General features: G+C 39.5%; 1 protein-coding gene across 4 annotated transcripts in view; it reads left to right on the top strand.

Moving 5' to 3' along the window:
* The window catches only part of slc12a5a (solute carrier family 12 member 5a), a 180,387-nt gene extending 162,974 nt beyond the window's left edge, over positions 1-17,413 (top strand). For 2 of the 4 annotated variants that reach the window (XM_067586746.1, XM_067586749.1), the window contains exons 11-26: positions 571-628; positions 775-949; positions 1,100-1,218; positions 1,544-1,642; positions 1,754-1,873; positions 2,372-2,476; positions 2,814-2,982; positions 4,203-4,398; positions 4,952-5,121; positions 5,845-5,976; positions 6,467-6,574; positions 7,172-7,297; positions 8,309-8,541; positions 8,805-8,819; positions 9,051-9,184; positions 11,442-17,413. In XM_067586746.1, the coding sequence (XP_067442847.1) occupies positions 571-628; positions 775-949; positions 1,100-1,218; positions 1,544-1,642; positions 1,754-1,873; positions 2,372-2,476; positions 2,814-2,982; positions 4,203-4,398; positions 4,952-5,121; positions 5,845-5,976; positions 6,467-6,574; positions 7,172-7,297; positions 8,309-8,541; positions 8,805-8,819; positions 9,051-9,184; positions 11,442-11,533 (2,051 nt within the window). In that variant the 3' untranslated portion in view covers positions 11,534-17,413. The remainder of the gene's footprint in view (positions 1-570; positions 629-774; positions 950-1,099; positions 1,219-1,543; positions 1,643-1,753; positions 1,874-2,371; positions 2,477-2,813; positions 2,983-4,202; positions 4,399-4,951; positions 5,122-5,844; positions 5,977-6,466; positions 6,575-7,171; positions 7,298-8,308; positions 8,542-8,804; positions 8,820-9,050; positions 9,185-11,441) is intronic. The other 2 variants (XM_067586748.1, XM_067586747.1) reach the window with 2 other exon arrangements.
* Positions 17,414-17,417: the final 4 nt, after the last annotated feature.

The following is a 17,417-nucleotide window of genomic DNA, read 5'->3' as shown; positions in this document are numbered from 1 at the left end:
ACATAAAAAATGTGCTAATGTTGGGAAACTGCATTTTCTTGTCAAACCTTTCCCCTTGCATTCTTCTTCCTTTTAGGATTTGCTTTGTTGGAAAGTGTTATATTTTTTATTTTTTATAGATTTTTTATATCCTAAGTGATCAGCTGAAAGATTATTTTGCTGCTACACATGTGCTTCAACGATGTGCCGATGTGATTACAGGCGTCTACCGCAGAAGCCACCTTCATGACTGTCTTCCATGTATCTCAGAGTAATCAGCTTGGGGGTCTAACCAAATTTGATTAGGGCTTCTAATTGCATCATTGGGCTGCCTGTGCAATCACAAGTTAATAAAGCAGAAGGAAATTAGTTACAATGTCATTGATCTCAGATATTATCCTAAACTAAATTGATTGATGGTGTTTCTCCGCTCATCTTGTGTGCATCTTCTAAAGGAATGGGTTATATTTATGATCAATCAGTAACCAGATCTCAGAAAATTTAGGTAATCAAATATCAAATATCCAACATTTGAAAAACATGTCCACCATCTATGAAATACCTTTACTTTCCTGATCCACAACTGCTAAGACATGTCCAGTGTGGTTCTGTTTGGTGCCTGCATCGAGGGTGTGGTCCTCAGAGACAAGTAAGTCAATTTTTGGTTTGGTTGCAGAGACAAACAAACCTGAAAATAACAGATTTTTCTTTCAAATCACACTTGTTATTAACAATGAACTAAATAAGATTAAGATTCATGTGATTTCATCCAGTCACTCTGCCGACCTCCTTTAGATTCGGGGAAGGAGTCCACGGGAACTTGGTGATTGGCACGTTGGCTTGGCCATCACCGTGGGTGATTGTGATTGGCTCCTTCTTCTCCACCTGTGGGGCAGGCCTTCAGAGTCTGACAGGAGCTCCTCGCCTCCTGCAGGCCATCGCCAAGGACGGCATTGTGCCTGCCCTTCGGGTCAGTCTTATTTACATTCCACTGTCATAATGTAATAATTATGTTATGTTATTTTGAAATTAAATGAATTCCTCTCTTGACTTTTGACAAACACACAGAAAACTCTCAAATATCGGTGGTAATAACATGTTTTGTGTGTGGTCCCTGCAGATCTTTGGCCATGGAAAGGCCAATGGAGAACCCACGTGGTCCCTCCTGCTGACAGCTTTTATCTGCGAGACCGGCATCCTCATTGCCTCACTGGATGCAGTGGCTCCCATCCTTTCCATGTGAGAACTGAAACTCTTTATTTTATTGCCATTTGTTAAGAACCAGCAGTGGGAGATTTCAGAGCAGCCATTCCCCTGCTATTCCTTAAACGATGCAAATGCCAAATTTTATGGGCTCAGGATTTAGCTCATCACACAAAAGGGCAGCCCGGCTCTCTGCTTTTGTAATATATATAAATACCAGTGAATGTGACAGATATTAAGACAATCTTCTCCTTGAACTGCATTTAGTGAAACCATTCGATTATATTCACTTGTTGCAGTTGCAGGATATAAGAAGAACTTTGATCCAAATGCAGTTTCTGTGTTTGTGTGTTTCTTGCAGGTTCTTCCTGATGTGCTACATGTTTGTGAACCTGGCCTGCGCCCTGCAGACGCTGCTGAGGACTCCCAACTGGAGACCCCGCTTCAAGTTCTACCACTGGTCAGAACATCAGCTATTAAGAAAAATTTAATCTTTTTTTAAACAAATTTCAATTTTTAACTGTGTTCTCCTGGTCTTTACCTCTCTCTGTCTCTCTTTCTATCATTATAGGACTCTGTCCTTCCTGGGGATGAGCTTGTGTCTCACTCTCATGTTCCTCTGCTCCTGGTACTATGCCATCGTCGCCATGGTGATTGCCGGCTCTATCTACAAGTATATTGAGTTTGCAGGGTGAGTGGAGCGCAACCCCAGGAGAGATTGGATTCGCTGGCTGCCTTTCGGCTTTGGCTGGCTGGCGTGTGTATCTTTATGTGTATGTGTATTGTAAAAGTTTCCAAGTCCACACCATGAGTTGGTGTTTAGGTATTTAAGTAGACATTTTTTGTTTTAGGTTTTTGTTTGTTGGGGCTCTTGTCATTTCCTGTCATGTCAGTGCGTTGATTTCCAGGCAAACCTCTTTAAAGTGTAGAAAACATGTCAATACCACATTACACATGATATATTCCCTATAATGGAGTAGTACAGAACCATGCACATTGAGTATTGCAGTGATGTGATTGCCTGTGGTGAATGACATTATGTTAAATTGACATTTACCAGTGATGCCTAATCTTTAATCACATCACATCATGTCAAACTGGTGTCTGTAAGTAGATTTATTTCAGTGCTGCAAAAGTATTGTTCATGTTTTGACTGACAAGTATTGATCTGCGCTTGTCTGTGTCACAGTGCGGAGAAAGAATGGGGTGACGGGATACGAGGTCTGTCTCTGAGTGCTGCACGTTACGCTCTCATGCGGCTGGAGGAAGGTCCCCCGCACACCAAGAACTGGAGGTATTGCACACAAAGTCACACTCTGTGTTGTTTTATCGTAGTTCTAATTAACATAGACATTAACAACATGTCTGTACATGTTAAGCCATTCTCTCAGTTGAAGTGATTCTCCTCATCACAGCAGTTTGAGACAAGTAATGTTTGTCACTTCATATTAACAACCTTTCATGCTGTTTTTTTCTATCTCTCTTTCCCAACTAGTACTTTTACTCGGCTCACTTGGCCATTTCTTTTTTCACGCCTTTATTTTACATTGTTCTTCCTGCCTTTCTCTACCTTATTTTTCTCCCTCTACTTTTTTCTGCCCTGTTTTTCACTTTCTCTCCCCTCTCTTCAGGCCCCAGTTGCTGGTGCTGGTTAGTACAGATGGCGAGCAAAATGTGGAGCAGCCTCGTCTGTTTTCTCTGACCAACCAGCTGAAGGCGGGCAAAGGTTTAACCATTGTTGGAACAGCTCTAGAGGGCACCTACCTGGAGAACAGTGACCAGGCCCAGCGTGCAGAGCAGGTAGGGAGCTTCACCTATCATCTACAGTCTTAATGTCCCGCTCCACTCAAAAATGTTTTTCTTCTTGTTCCTTCAGTTGGATGTTTGAGCTTCACTGTGCCGAATGATGTATATGCAGTTTGATCCTAGAAGGCTGTTTTTCACACTTATCTGCTGAAGGAGGAACGTTTCTCTGTGCTCACTGAAAATCTAAGATTAAGGCGTGTACTTACGAGAAAGATTTGTGACATAACAGCTAGTTTTGAGTCAATTGTGGGTAAATATTCAACTTGCACAAGTCTGATGTGGAAATGTGAAGCCTCCAGCCCACAAACACTGAGAATGGACTTCCAGTGAAGTAGGAGACATCTTGTGTCCAGCAGTTAAAGTTTTGAAATTAAATATATTTGCATTAACAGATTTTGGAATTTTTTAATGAGGGAGAAGGAGTAGATGTCATTTTAAGGATTTGAATGATACAACTGAACTTTTTTGTTGGAAAACCATATTAGACACACATTATATATAATTATTTTATATACATCTTAAAACATGTCTGGATGGGATCTTTAAAATTTTAAAAACAAGAGCAGTCACTAAACTGTGCAGAAAAATACGTTATTTTACTGGCAAAAGACCATCACTCACTCAAAAGTTAATAACAAAGTTTAATTAATGTTCAAAAAAATTGAAAACACCAAACCACTTCATAATTGTCGCCAAATTAAATGTTAATTTATCACTGCTCACTCAAATATATTCAAAGCTTTGATGAAATGTATCATTATGAGAGTCCACCGAAACTTTGTTTCTTTATTTGCCTGCAGTCACTAAAATTAAAAGTCAGATGTCCTCTGCAGCCAGTTGACTGATATCCATCAAAGTTCATGACACACAAACATGCATCTTAACAAAACTCATGTTTGTATCTTCAGTATTTATCTCTCAACATATACATGGAGTTCAGTTATGCTGTTTAAAACCCTGTAAATCCAAGACGATTTCTGTGTGATCTTTCTAGACATGTTCAATTCACATCAGAGTCAAAAGTGCAGAAGCCCTTTAAACCAGAATACACCAACAGTTTAGACATTACTGGATGATTTATTAAGCTTTCATCTTTCATATATTGCTCCGTTTCACAGACAAAAAAAATGTGCAAGCCCGAGGTTAGCACTGTGCTAACTTTCACTCGTTCTCTGCACCACGGTAACAGTTATTCTCTCTGTTATACCTTTTAGGCACTGCGTAAATTGATGGAGACTGAGAAGGTAAAGGGCTTCTGTCAAGTGACTGTGTCCTCAAACCTACGTGATGCCACCTCCCACCTGCTCCAGGCCAGTGGGCTTGGAGGCCTGAAACATAACGCTGTGCTGGTCTCCTGGCCACGCAACTGGAAGCAAGGAGACGAGCACCAGACCTGGAGGAACTTCATCGGTGGGTTTCCGGGATAACACCGTCCACAAAGGCTGAAATCCGAAAGTGGTAGCTCTGCTGCAGGCAGATTTTTTGGGTAGACTGGTGTAGTGGTGCTTAAAGACTCTTCACTTCAACCTAAAACTGCAGGTTTCAAGCTCTTTTGATGTCCATCGTCTGTGCTGCTGAAGTATCTCAGCAAGAAAAAATCCCCACCAGCTCCAGTGTTTGAGTAGCTCATCCTGCTATTTAACCTCTCTGTTGAGGGGAAAGTGAAAGACAGTCTCCCCAGTACAACATGAAAGAAAAAGAGGAATTTGTTCAAACAGATGATAACTTGCTGATGAACAACAGAATTATTTATGCAGATCATACACAGAGAAATACAATGTACCTGTATGTCATTGCTACTCAGTGTCATAACTTCCCATTGAGGTCAACCACAGCCAATCAGCATTCAGAACAAACACCTTAAAATGGGAATAAATACTGCAATCATAATTTCGGTAACAGAGGTTTTATAGAAGTAACACGGCTAACACCTCTGCCTCTCTCTGCATCTGTCTCCCTGCAGAGTTGGTCCGAGAAACCACCGCTGCTCACCTGGCTCTGCTTGTCCCGAAGAACATCGCGGCCTTCCCGTCCAATGGCGAGCGCTTCACTGAGGGTCACATTGACGTGTGGTGGATTGTCCATGATGGAGGCATGCTGATGCTGCTCCCATTCCTTCTCCGCCAGCACAAGGTACAAAAAAAAATGACGAAACAGGTCGACATTACAAGTTGTAAAAGTCCCCCCCCACTAAAAAATGGGTTTTGCGTATTTTTACCTCACTAGAAGGCTCTTTTCACCTTCAACTGCTGAAAGTGGAAAGTTTTTCTATGCTCACCCTAAATCTGAGTTTAAGGTGTGTACCTGTATGAGCTCAATTTATGACATCACACCTAGTTTGGAGCCAAAAACAGTCATTGCCCATGTACATTGAAAATTGAATTTTCAGTGAAGTAGGACACATCTTGTGTTTAGTAGTTAGACTGTTTAAATGAAATGGAAAAAAATTCTGGATTTTTCATTTACATGTTTTTAATGAGATAATTTAACTGTTTTTGCGGGGGAAAAAACAACATATCAGACACAAACTATCATTCAAAGCAGAGTATTTCATTCAGTATTCATACTCTGTGATACAGTGTTTGTCATGTCCCATCATGCCCGACGTCATATAAAATTTACTGTACATTCAGTTTGCAGTTTTAATACTCTGATTGTCGGCATAGAACTAATTTCTTTAGTAGAATTTTGCAGCATGTTTTCATAGTTCTAAACAGGTAGACAAGCATTTTCCTCGAGACAAGATTTGCCGATGCCAATGGCCTGGCAGCCAGTATGGAAACCAACATACTGTAGTTGGAAAACAATTGAACAATCAACATACAGTATTTCAGCAATGGTGTTTTTGCTCCACAGGTTTGGAGGAAGTGCAAGATGCGCATCTTCACTGTGGCCCAGATGGACGACAACAGCATCCAAATGAAAAAGGACCTGACCACATTCCTCTATCATCTCCGTATTGATGCGATGGTGGAAGTTGTAGAAATGGTGAGTCTTCTCAAGACTAAGAGACCAAAACTACCGTCATATCAGGGAAAAAAACAAATTCAGTATAAAAAGACATATATAAGTGTTTTAATCTGAGTGGACCTAGATTAAAGAACCCAGCATTGCCTCTATTGTGGCCAGGTGCTCCGGTGAACACAACTAGCATTGTTCACAGGTTGGGAGGCAATGAGGAAGTACGACTACCACAGTCACTGAACTATTGAAGCCTACTGATAGGTGAGGGAGGCAGCATGAACTTCAGCAAACTGAAACTCCTTCCTGTCAGGAGAAAACAAGCAGCTGGTGACTTCATGTGTATCGGGGGAAGGCACATTGTGGTCTCGATTGTCCTCAGGTCAACAGACATGTCAGCAGCCACAGGGTACACATGAACGATATGACAATGACTATATTTAGGAAAAATGTGGGAAAACATGCAAAACAAATAAAACGTTACTAAAGAATTAACCGTCCATTTCTTTCATTATAGCATGACAGTGACATCTCAGCCTACACTTACGAGAAGACCCTGGTGATGGAACAACGGTCGCAGATGCTTAAACAGATCAACCTGACCAAGACTGAGCGCGAGAGAGAGGTAAGAAAGTTTGTTTGTGTCAAAGTTTCTCTGAAACTCTTGTTTAGAAACGCATTCAAAGATGCACACATAAACTTGACATGATTTGACGGGCCGACTCGGTGTGGCTTGGCTTGATTTGACTTGACTTGACTTAACATGACACATAAGCCCCTCTGGACAAAAGCATATTTACGGTTAAATCAGAGCAATGAGACACCATATTTACCCTCTCTATCAGGGCTAACTACAGCCACAATAGCAACTGCTTTGCTTTTGTGCATGACAGCATGATGGTGTTTTGACAGATGGAGAAAATAAAACATATTGATCTTAGTGTTATACTGTTATTACCTCCCCCAATTCTCTGTTGAACTCTAAGATTGCCTGGTCCTCCGGGTCAATACATTTAATAAGTGCAATGGAATTATCTTCACTTTTACTTTATTTTTTTTGTGAGTCATTGAGGCGATAGACAGTAAATAAATGTCTTGTAAAAACACTTTCCTGACCTGCTTTGCTTTTCGTAAACATTCAGCAAAAAGTCTCTGTATCTTAAAAAAAAATCTCCACTCATATCGCTTCTTTCCTCTGTTTCCTTCATCTGTATCTTCACAGATCCAGAGCATCACTGATTCATCCCGCGGCTCCATCCGTCGTAAGAACCCGGCTGCTGTGACCACCCAGCTCAGTGTGACCGAGGACCCGCCAGCAGCCAGCAAGGAGGAGAAACCAGAGGAAGAGGTAGAGAGCACAGCTGACCTCAGTTTGAGGTGTAAAGTGTCTTTGTATGCTCACATTTAGGTGATTAAACACAGATTGCACAAGAAGGAATAAAGTGCGAGGATAAGCAGTGAGATAAACCTAATCATCCAGAGAAACTGTGATTAGATGTTCTTAAGTTATAAAATGTTAAAATAAAGAATCCACATGATAAATATGGATAACAATACAAAGTAAAGGACAACTAAAAATATAAGTAGTAATGAAAAAATAGAAATACTGCAATTCTCTATCATTTAAAGGAATTAAGTTTGAATTTAGTTAGCGTTAGTTAAGAAGATCGTTACCACTTTCATGTCTTTTCACTAAATATGAAGTTAAACCCAGTTAGCTTAGCTTAGCAAAGGTAACGAATTCTGCCTTCCAGCACCTCTAAAGCTCCCTAATCAGAATGTTATATCTCAATTGTTCACTATAAAGTATAAAAAAGGAAAAGTTATTTACTATTTATTAGCCAGGTGCAACTTCCTGGAGACTGTTGGTTGCCTTTGGACTGAGCTAGGCTAGCTGTTTTCCCGATGTAGCTAACTGCTATTCGCGACCTGGCTCTTGCTACACACAGTATTAACTATACAAACATGAGAGTGGTAAAGTAAACTATTCCTCCAATGTACAAACAAACTTTCAGCCCAGGCTAAAATAATTTGATGTGGGCATAGTTTCAAGGTATCAATTCACAGTTTTAGTTTTCTGTTGAACTGATGGTATCTTTTGCTCTAACAGCATGTTAATGTTAAGGTAATTTATATTATAGATTCATGTTACTGGCAAAGAAAGCAGGTAATGTAAAGAACATAAGGCTCCCTAATCACACATTTCTTTTTCCCCTCTCTCCCTCAAACACTGTGGCTCTCTGTGACTTTACCTGCATTCCTACATTTCCACCGTGACTCTTTCAACCTTCCATGTAATTTACATGTAACTCCACCTGGCCTTGTATCGCGTCTGTCTTCTTTTCCTCTCGTCTCATAGTCAAAGTCGGCCTCTTCCCCTGTGTCCCCCCCTGCCCAGGTCCAGCTCATCCATGACAACACCACCCCGGCCAGCCCCGCAACCCCAGCCACCCCGTTGACTCCCACAGAGGGGGCTCAGAGCCCCGGGGAGCAGGTCCAGATGACCTGGACTGAGAAGTGTGACGGCGAGCCAGCCAAGCCGCCCGGCGCAGCCACACCAGAGGGCATCAAAGACATCTTCAACATGAAGCCGTAAGTGATTTGAAATGCTCATTGAACCTTTGCCTCTTGTAAAGGTGAATTACCTTCTTGTTCCTGACAAAAAGAGAATCCAGTCTCCACAATCTCTTTTTTCTCTACAATATACTACCAAAGAAGTCTGCCAGAGTGCTGTAAAAGGATTTGTCTTTTTTTCTTCTTTTTTTTTTTTAGCATAACTTGGAATATTTAAAAAAAAACATTCATAGTTTAGCTCTGATAATCATGTAATGTGTTTCTTTCTTGCCATGCTGCAGTGAGTGGGAGAACCTGTAAGTACTGAAGTCCTTGTAAACCTCATTCAGTCCATTCACATCTCATATTGATCAAGTTTCCAACACGAGCAGATGAGGACAATGAGAAAAAGATGTGTGAATGAGCATCCGTCACCTACCAGCTCTCAGTATCAGAAAAGGCTTTGTAACATACAAATGTCACATATCTATGCCTTAATCTTTGTGAATGAGTTTGATCTCCTGTTCTGTTGGTATGTGTCTACTCAGGAACCAGTCCAATGTGCGACGTATGCACACAGCACTCCGGCTGAATGAAGTTATCCTCAAAAAGTCCTCAGAGGCTAAGCTAGTCCTCCTCAACATGCCCGGGGCACCCAAGAACCGGACAGGTGACGAGAACTGTATCCTTCACTTTACTGAACAGAGTCACTAATATGTTAGAGACAGTGGTGTCTTCCTTCCAAAACAATAGTAATAAGTTACGCACTGTTGAGATTGACTGATTCTGACTATTGTTTGTGTCCCAGGATTTATGTATTACAACGTCTCAAAAATGCCTCAAAAATGTAATACCTTTAATGTCTTTAGTATAAGATCTATACAATAAGACAATTAGACCATTTTTACACTTAATTAAAATTTCAAATGAAGGATACTTTAGTATTTATATATATAATGAACAGTTTGTAAATTGACATTCAGGTGGTGTGAAAAACAGTCAAACTTTAGTGGCGCTTTACAGATACAAATTCAGTTCAAGCCTCCAGGCTCTTTCTTACTCTAGGAATAAACTTGGATTTTGTGTTAAGGCAATAAATGGTAAGTTAATTGACTTGGTGTCAGGAATACAAAATAGTGATTTGCTATCAGAAAATATGTGCAAGATGGCAACAGAGGCAAAGAAGTAATTAGGATTTATAAGCAGACAATAACATTCCAGGAAGATGGCCAACCTTTCAAATAACATTTGCAAATAATGTTTTAGTTTTTTTTAATTACTCTTATACAACTTTTTAAAATTCTAGTCAGAAGTTGCAGTACTTGCAATTACAGTTCATCTGTACAAATGGTATTTATAGCAATTTAAACCTTCTATAATTCATATTTCTATATTATCATTGGCTCAATTGACTATGTGTAATATGAAAAGAAATGCTCGTCGTGAATTACCACACAATGAATTTCCCCATAGCTCTATGAAATGATTCAGCGTCTTTTAACTAATGAACTATTTAACTCTGCAACTTTACTGTTTTGATTCAGTCTCTCTGCTCTCATTAACTTTGTTTCCAGCTGCTGCATCAGTTGTTTTCGGCAAGAAAGTTTTTATAAGCAGATTGTTGACTACCTGCCCAACACAAAAACAACCAGACAAAATTACCTACTTGTGGGTGAACCTTATGGAGCATTTAGAAGTTAAAGAGATGGATATTTATCTCAGGAGTTGGTGGAGAGCAAAAACAGAGCTAACAAGAGAGTGAATATTGGACTGACATTGGTCAGGTGGCCAGAAACACGTCTCCAAATGAATGCTATTGTTGCTCCATGTCTGCTGGATGTAGAAATATGCAATTGTTAGGTAACATGTTCTTCATAATGACTTTATAAGGTGATACTATGTCAGTGCTTTTACAGCTTATTCGCTGCCCCCAAGTGGCAAAGAAATAAATGAATTCAGCTTTAATTTTATTGCAAAAAAAAAAAATACTCGTAAATGTAGTTTAATAGTAATACTAACATTTAGTGTGATTCTAGACAACATGGGAACTAAATTACCATTCAGAAATACTATCAGGCAAACAAATACTACTACTATACTACAGCAGAATAACAAGAAGAGAAAGAGAACAAGATCTTGTCTCCTTAAGAAGGATTATGAGGTCAGCTGGATAACATGCAATGTGGACTGAAATAAAGAGAGAGGTTCCTGCTTTAATTTATTGCATTTATAAAAATAATTTGTGTTTAGTGCTTCTCCAGGTAAAAGCAAAAAAGTGTCTTAAGCCTGCAGTAACTGATTTTTTTGGAGTTTTTTTGGCCACTTTGGAGCAGTGGAAATATTATCACTTTTGAAGTTGATAAACTTGTTACTAAACAGTTGCCTATTTACACATCCAGCAGATACAGAGCTACTATTAGTATTCATTTGGAGTTTTCTTCGTGTCTGACAGGCTCTTTCTTACACCTGAGAAATATAAGTCTATTCTATCATTTTTGCTCTCCACCAATTCTTAAGGGAAATATCTGCCTCTCTAGCTGCTAAATATCTTACTATGTTCATCAGCTAGTCACTAATTTTGTCTGTTTGTTGTTTGGTGCTGGGCAGGTAGTGTACAGTGAGTTTTTATAGCTTATTTTGCTCTAAACAGCTGCCAGCTGTGACCAAAAACACTGCTGTTTGAGCGGTGAAAGTTAACCATAACAAAGTTGCAGGTTGTAGAACCAAAACAATGAGCTGAAAGACACTAAAACACTCTGTAGAACTGAGGGGAACTGCAGAGTCGGGTGATAATTCTCTGTGAGTTCATCACTATGAGCAACACCTTTCACATACAAGTAGTAATGTGATCGATTGTAAATCTTAAACTATTGATTACAGCTGCTTTAAGTTCTGCATTACATTTGCTTTCTCCAGTTTCTTTAACTCTTCTCTCCCAGACATGGAGTTCCTTGAGGTTCTCACTGAGGGTCTCAACCGGGTCCTCCTGGTCCGTGGAGGCGGCCGTGAGGTTATCACCATCTACTCCTGAAAGAGCAGCCCCCTCCCCCTACCCACTACCACCCCTCCACCCCTCCCTCAGCCCCGTTCCTGTGTCTCCTGTGCTCCCACCCTCTCATCAACGCTGCTTCATCATCATGTCGCCCTTACCGTTTATTTCTGTAAGGTAATCTTCTCATGCCCGGCTCAGCTTCAGCACCTCTCCCTCAGCTCCATCCCCAGCAGACCGATGAGCAGCATCACATGCTTAGCTACTAAACCTCTCATTCTAGTACAATAACCTACTTTAACCATCGTAGGCTCTAGACTAATTTAGATGCTATCTAGATTTGTTCTTAAAGAGACGTTGTTCTTTCTTTGCTAGTCTGTAATCTACTCGCATTGAGTCACTCGGTCAGGAGGAGGTGGTGGTGGGCGTTGGGTCGTTAGCTGAGGTGTGAGCGCATATGCATGTATGTGTCTGTCTTTGCTTTAATCTCTGCAGATTCCTTTATTTTTTTGTTGTTTTCCAAATACAAGTGTGGCATAGAAGCGGCTTCTGCTTGGAAAGAATGAGAGCCAGCTGAAATGAGCTCAGTGTAGGATTGTCTGTTTAGTTCCCTTCGTGGTGAATGGACACCTCCCACAGCATTCCAGCCTGTCGTCTTTGATGTGAATTATCTTTCAAGGAAAAAGACACTGCTACCCACGGCCAGGAGCACCAGCTGGAAGCAGGATGATGTAGTCAAGTACGAACTGTGAAACTCACATTGACATTCGAAGAAGACTGAAAAGGCACGTGGATCAGACCTGCAGTGTTATCTTTAACTTGATCACTCCTCAGCACGACTCCACTTGTTCTGTTATCCGCCATCACTGTCTTTCTAACCCATCCTCCTTTCAACTCATTTCTTAGTGGCTGTTTATCCCTGAGGCCACTGTTAGTGCCAAAAAAAAATAACAACAACAACAACAAGGCTAGCTTAGTTTGTAGAGATTGACACGTAATTAAACTGTGAATAGAGCGTTTCCTAGCAGAAGGCTGGTGTGAGAGCAGAGTGGGAAGACAGTACAACCCCCCCTCTCCCACCCCCCACCCCCCAACCACCACCCCAGGGGAGATTATCATTGCCAGCACCCCTCGACCCTCGTGTGGATCACTGTAAATAATGTACAAGCTCTGACGCGTTGTTCAGTATGAGTGTAGTATTTTTGTGACATACTAAAAAGCTTCTAGTGGAGAGAAAACGGTCCTTCGATCGGAGGGACAGCTCAAAAACGCTGTTTTTAAAAGTTTATTTATTTATTTATTTATTTATTGGATGGCATAGGCTCCTGTCACTATGGTAACTGTCATTGTAACCTCGACAAGCACTGCATCTGCACTGTCCGCCACTGTGCAACAAGTGAAAATTTTGATGAATTCATCAAGTTCATTAAAATAAAAATAAAAAAATACTAAATGTTATTTTTTCATCTAGAGAACAAATATGTATTTATGTTTATAGACAGAAGTTACACATATTGATGAAATAGTTGTATATCATTTTGATTGTCACTCAAGAATATATTGCTGTTTTGCCAAATTTCGATACTTTAAATGTGCCATATCAAAGTATTTTTCACAGAGAAATAGTAAACAAAATTCTATTGATTAAATCAGAGAGAACAAAGTGGGCTAAAATAAGAAAACTGAGGTGTCCACATGAAACTGTCGTTGGAAAGTCGCCCTGTAGATGATTAGAGAATAGATGTTCAGATCTCTGTAAAACTACAAACATTCAGTTCGCGCTGAAGGGAGATTTTGAACATCTATCGATTGATTGTTTATGGGGTCTAGTCTAAAATAAATAGAGAGGACAATGGCTTCTGTAGCTGGGAAACTCACTTTGTCCACAAGGCTGAACTCTATGCAGTAGACTCTCCAGTGAGCTTTTATATCCTCTTAGATTGGTTAAGATTTGAGCCACACATGTCCCTGACTGAATGACTTGTGAGCAAATCATATTTAGGTTTAAAAGTGCATCTTGGAAGGAATGTGCAATAGTTGAAATCCGGACTCATGTGATCATGTTAATTTATTTTTTTACACATATATTTTGTATATGTAGATTTCGTGAGTCTTATGAATCCAGAATCATCTCACTCTGACCAAGGACAGCTGTCACTTTGATTATTTCTGTTTCTTTTCTTAAAGAAACTGTTTTTGGTCATTTGCACTTATAGTAGAAATATGAATATAAATAAATACGTATATATACACACAGTATATACAATATAGGGAAGCAAAACAAATTAGTTTCTAGAACTATTTAAAAACAGTATTAAATGTTTTTAGTGTTGCTTGAATGTCGGACCATATGTTGTGAATGCTGCTAGTATCAATAGATTTATTTGTACTGTAAATAGAGAAGACTAAAGCAACATTAAAGATCAAGTGAAAAAGGGTAAAGACATACATATCAGTGGTGGTGGTTGTCTAACAAGACAAAGCTGTACGTGTTGACATTTGGCCTGTGATCTCTGGACAGGGTTAGCTTTCTGTTTTATTAGAAAACTATACTGAATACCTTGATGCAATATTACAACTGAGGGCAAATCCTCCACCCTTTTATTCTCTTTTTAAAAAAAAAAAAGCTCTCTTGATTATTACCATTTTTAATCCCATAATTAAAGTGAACCAATTTTAAACTAACATATTATTAATTTACATAGTTTACTTAAAGAAACTGGCAAAAATGTTTGAATATGAATATTTATCTGCTAAAGATTGCTGTTTGCAAAATTTTTAACACTCCTAACCTTTGACACCTGTGATAGTCAAGAAGCAGCCGCTCCTAGTTTTCAAAGATTTAGGGTGCCAAGTCATGATTTTCTTTTAAAAAGCTTGTCACACTTAACTCTGACGAAGGTGTTGTTGTTACGCTCACATCAGTGTTTGGAAGAACGTGGCTATTTTGGAATCGTCTCCACAACATTGCCTGCATCAACTGAGCCTTTTAAATTTATTCAACAGAAAAAAAAAAGATATCTGATGTTTATTGGAGAGGTTTATTGGAAATGAATTTATTTATTGAATTATAAATGTTTTATAATTGCTGTTTGCATGGTACTATGTGGCAATATTTGTTTTAGTGGTTTCTATAGTGATGACTTATATGTTCAAGGTGCAGACTGAGAGAAAAAAAAACAAAGGCTGTCAAACGTTCTCATTGAGTTACAGATTTTGAGAACTCAGGAGTGTTTTGCCGTACGCTCGGCAACATGGCTAGACCTTGAAAACAAGTCTTTTGCAAAAAATAAGAAAAAGTATGAGTTCACTATATTGTTACTTGTTATATTTCAATCTTGCTCATGTAGTCTTATGTAACGTAATTGGGGATTTTGAGTTTGCGAATGGATGGGCCTTAGGAATGGTCATTTCACCTTTGTAAATATATATCACTGAAGTCAGAGACACTGTAACCTGCTATTGTTGTCTTTTGTTGTACACTGTTCTATCACTGTGGACAAAGTCTTAGAGTTTTGTATGATTATGTGCAATATTGTTCTCATGTTGATATTTTTTTCATTTTGTCACAGTTATTTATTTTATATAAACCACTGGAGGTGTCAGCAATCACTTATTTCATCTGAATGTTTGTCACCAGGTCTTACGGACCATAAAGATCTAAAGTGTTCATCCCAAATGTGACTGAGACAGCAAAGCACTTTACACTGAGGGGGCACTCTGTGACAGGATCAGTCTGCATGAATTGGGGGGGTCCAACTAGAGCCAGCCTGCTCTGTATAGACTCTATCCCACAGTGATCTCTGGTGGCACACGAGTGTATTACAGCCAGCTGTGGAGGTCTGACAGCTCAGACTATAAAATATGATTAATTCCCATCATTTTGCTGCAGTTTTAAACTGCAATAATCCCGAGACCTACCTGCTGATTTTGTTTACATCGATTCATTCGAGCATTTTACTTGGACATTTTAGCATGCATCACGTTCTTTCCTTTCTCTTGCCAAACTTCTTAAAAAGAATATTAGTAACTGTTATATTTATAGTGCTTGTCACTCAATCTGTGAGGTGAGCCTTCCCAGAAACCCTCACCCCCCCCCCACTCCCCCCCTACCTGCCCAAAATCCCTGGCCTCCCCCCATCCCAGCCACAAAATCCACCCCAGCTCTGTATTTTAAATGTGATTGCAGTATAATTCTGAAAAATGATCAAAGAATATAAAACTCGCGCTTCCAATTCTGGTACCGGCTCTGCTTGGAACGACACAAGATGGTCAACTTAGAAACCAGCACGTCCCTCCCTCCCCTCCCCTCAACACAACTGATCAGAGATTTAGATCAGAACCTTCGCCTGCACAACTGTAGCATGAGACAAACTTGCCGGTGATCATTACTCAGTCTCCATCCTTAAATGGATATTAAGGGCTCTGAAACACATCTGTTACCGGGTTGAGGAGGCTGTCCTGTTAAGACACCGTCAGAGAAAATACAAGAAAATCCCAGATTACGGCAGAAGAGAGGGCACACAGTCTGTAGCTGAGATAAGATCGTACACTTCAGTATCCTCGCAGATGCATCAGACAGACGCGCCTGATGTTGGGAGGAAATACAACAGCTGCACTTAAATCTCACAGTTGATCTCTCTGGGAATCAGATGAGAAAATGTCAAAGTGGCCGTCGCAGACGCGGTGCAAGCAGAGCCCCGTCCCAGTTATGTTGTGTAACTCAGTGCATGCATGCAATTACCCTGAACAAGGTGTATTGAAAATATATTGGGTGTTTGTGGTATAAAAGTATTTTTGTTTTTATCAGTTAGACACTTTTATTTCTAGTAGTATGATTTTTTTTTTCCTCTTTTCCTTAGGACTGGCCAATCAGTGTATCCAAGATGAATATTATTATAGTACAAGATTCTATTTTTTATGGTAGATTTGTTGACAAGGTCCTCTTATTGTGTCAAATTTTATCTACAGATAAACTGATTACCAAAGTATATTTCAGTTAACTACATAAATGATAGTGTGCAAATGCGTGCTCCAGTGAATTAGACGAAGCCAAATCTTATAAAACGTTTTAGCAAAGAGATAAAATTACTATTTCAATGTGGTAAAACAAGAAGCATCAGAAGTGCCAAAGTATCAGAAATGCCTCCGCGATTTTGATTAAAGTTGTATGAAAAGGCAGCATCTGCTTTTACTCCCTCTTCACAGCCACCAACTGTGGTTCTATTCAGTGTGTTAATTATAAACATCACCAATCCCCAAAATGAGTCTTAAGAAGGCATTCAGACAACCTTTAGTGCTTTATGGCCTTTGGAAATACAATCTTTAATTTAATAACCAGTCCCTCTATCCAGAGGAACTTTGTCACTGTCCAGGTTTGTTTTTAATTCACTGGAGTTGTGGGAAACATTTTGTATGGATGCTTGAAAACTGTAATGGATGTAGATATAAATGATATATACAGCATACACACAAAGACACACCTGTATCAAATTCACTAATATGAAAATGTTTTTCATTGAGAATCCTTCATTACTCTTCCTTGATACTGTACCTGGTCTTATGGTAAAGCCGTAGTGTGTTCCTTTCAGTTCTGTGGGAGTGTGTGTATGTGTGTACATGTGCACTTGTAACTGCTGGGGGCGGGGGTGTTTGTGGGCGAGGGTGGGAGGGGGCTACGTGTAAATAAATCAAATACAGTTAGTGTGGAGGTGTTTATTTTTTGTGTCAGTGTAAGTTAAATATTCTAAAATTAAAAAAAACGTATTATTCTCTATTGTGTTTCATGGTACATTAAAAAGAGGAAAAAGTAGTTTTATCTTACATTTCAAATGCTTATATCTCTATGGCTTCTGGCGATACCCGTTCCATTTTATAGATTTGTCAGCACAAAATGCAATAAACCAATACCATTTTATTACAGTAA

The sequence above is a fragment of the Thunnus thynnus genome, chromosome 4 (genome assembly GCF_963924715.1).
Source record: "Thunnus thynnus chromosome 4, fThuThy2.1, whole genome shotgun sequence".
Taxonomy (NCBI): Eukaryota; Metazoa; Chordata; class Actinopteri; order Scombriformes; family Scombridae; genus Thunnus; species Thunnus thynnus.
This window is presented reverse-complemented; position numbering and strand designations above follow the sequence as displayed.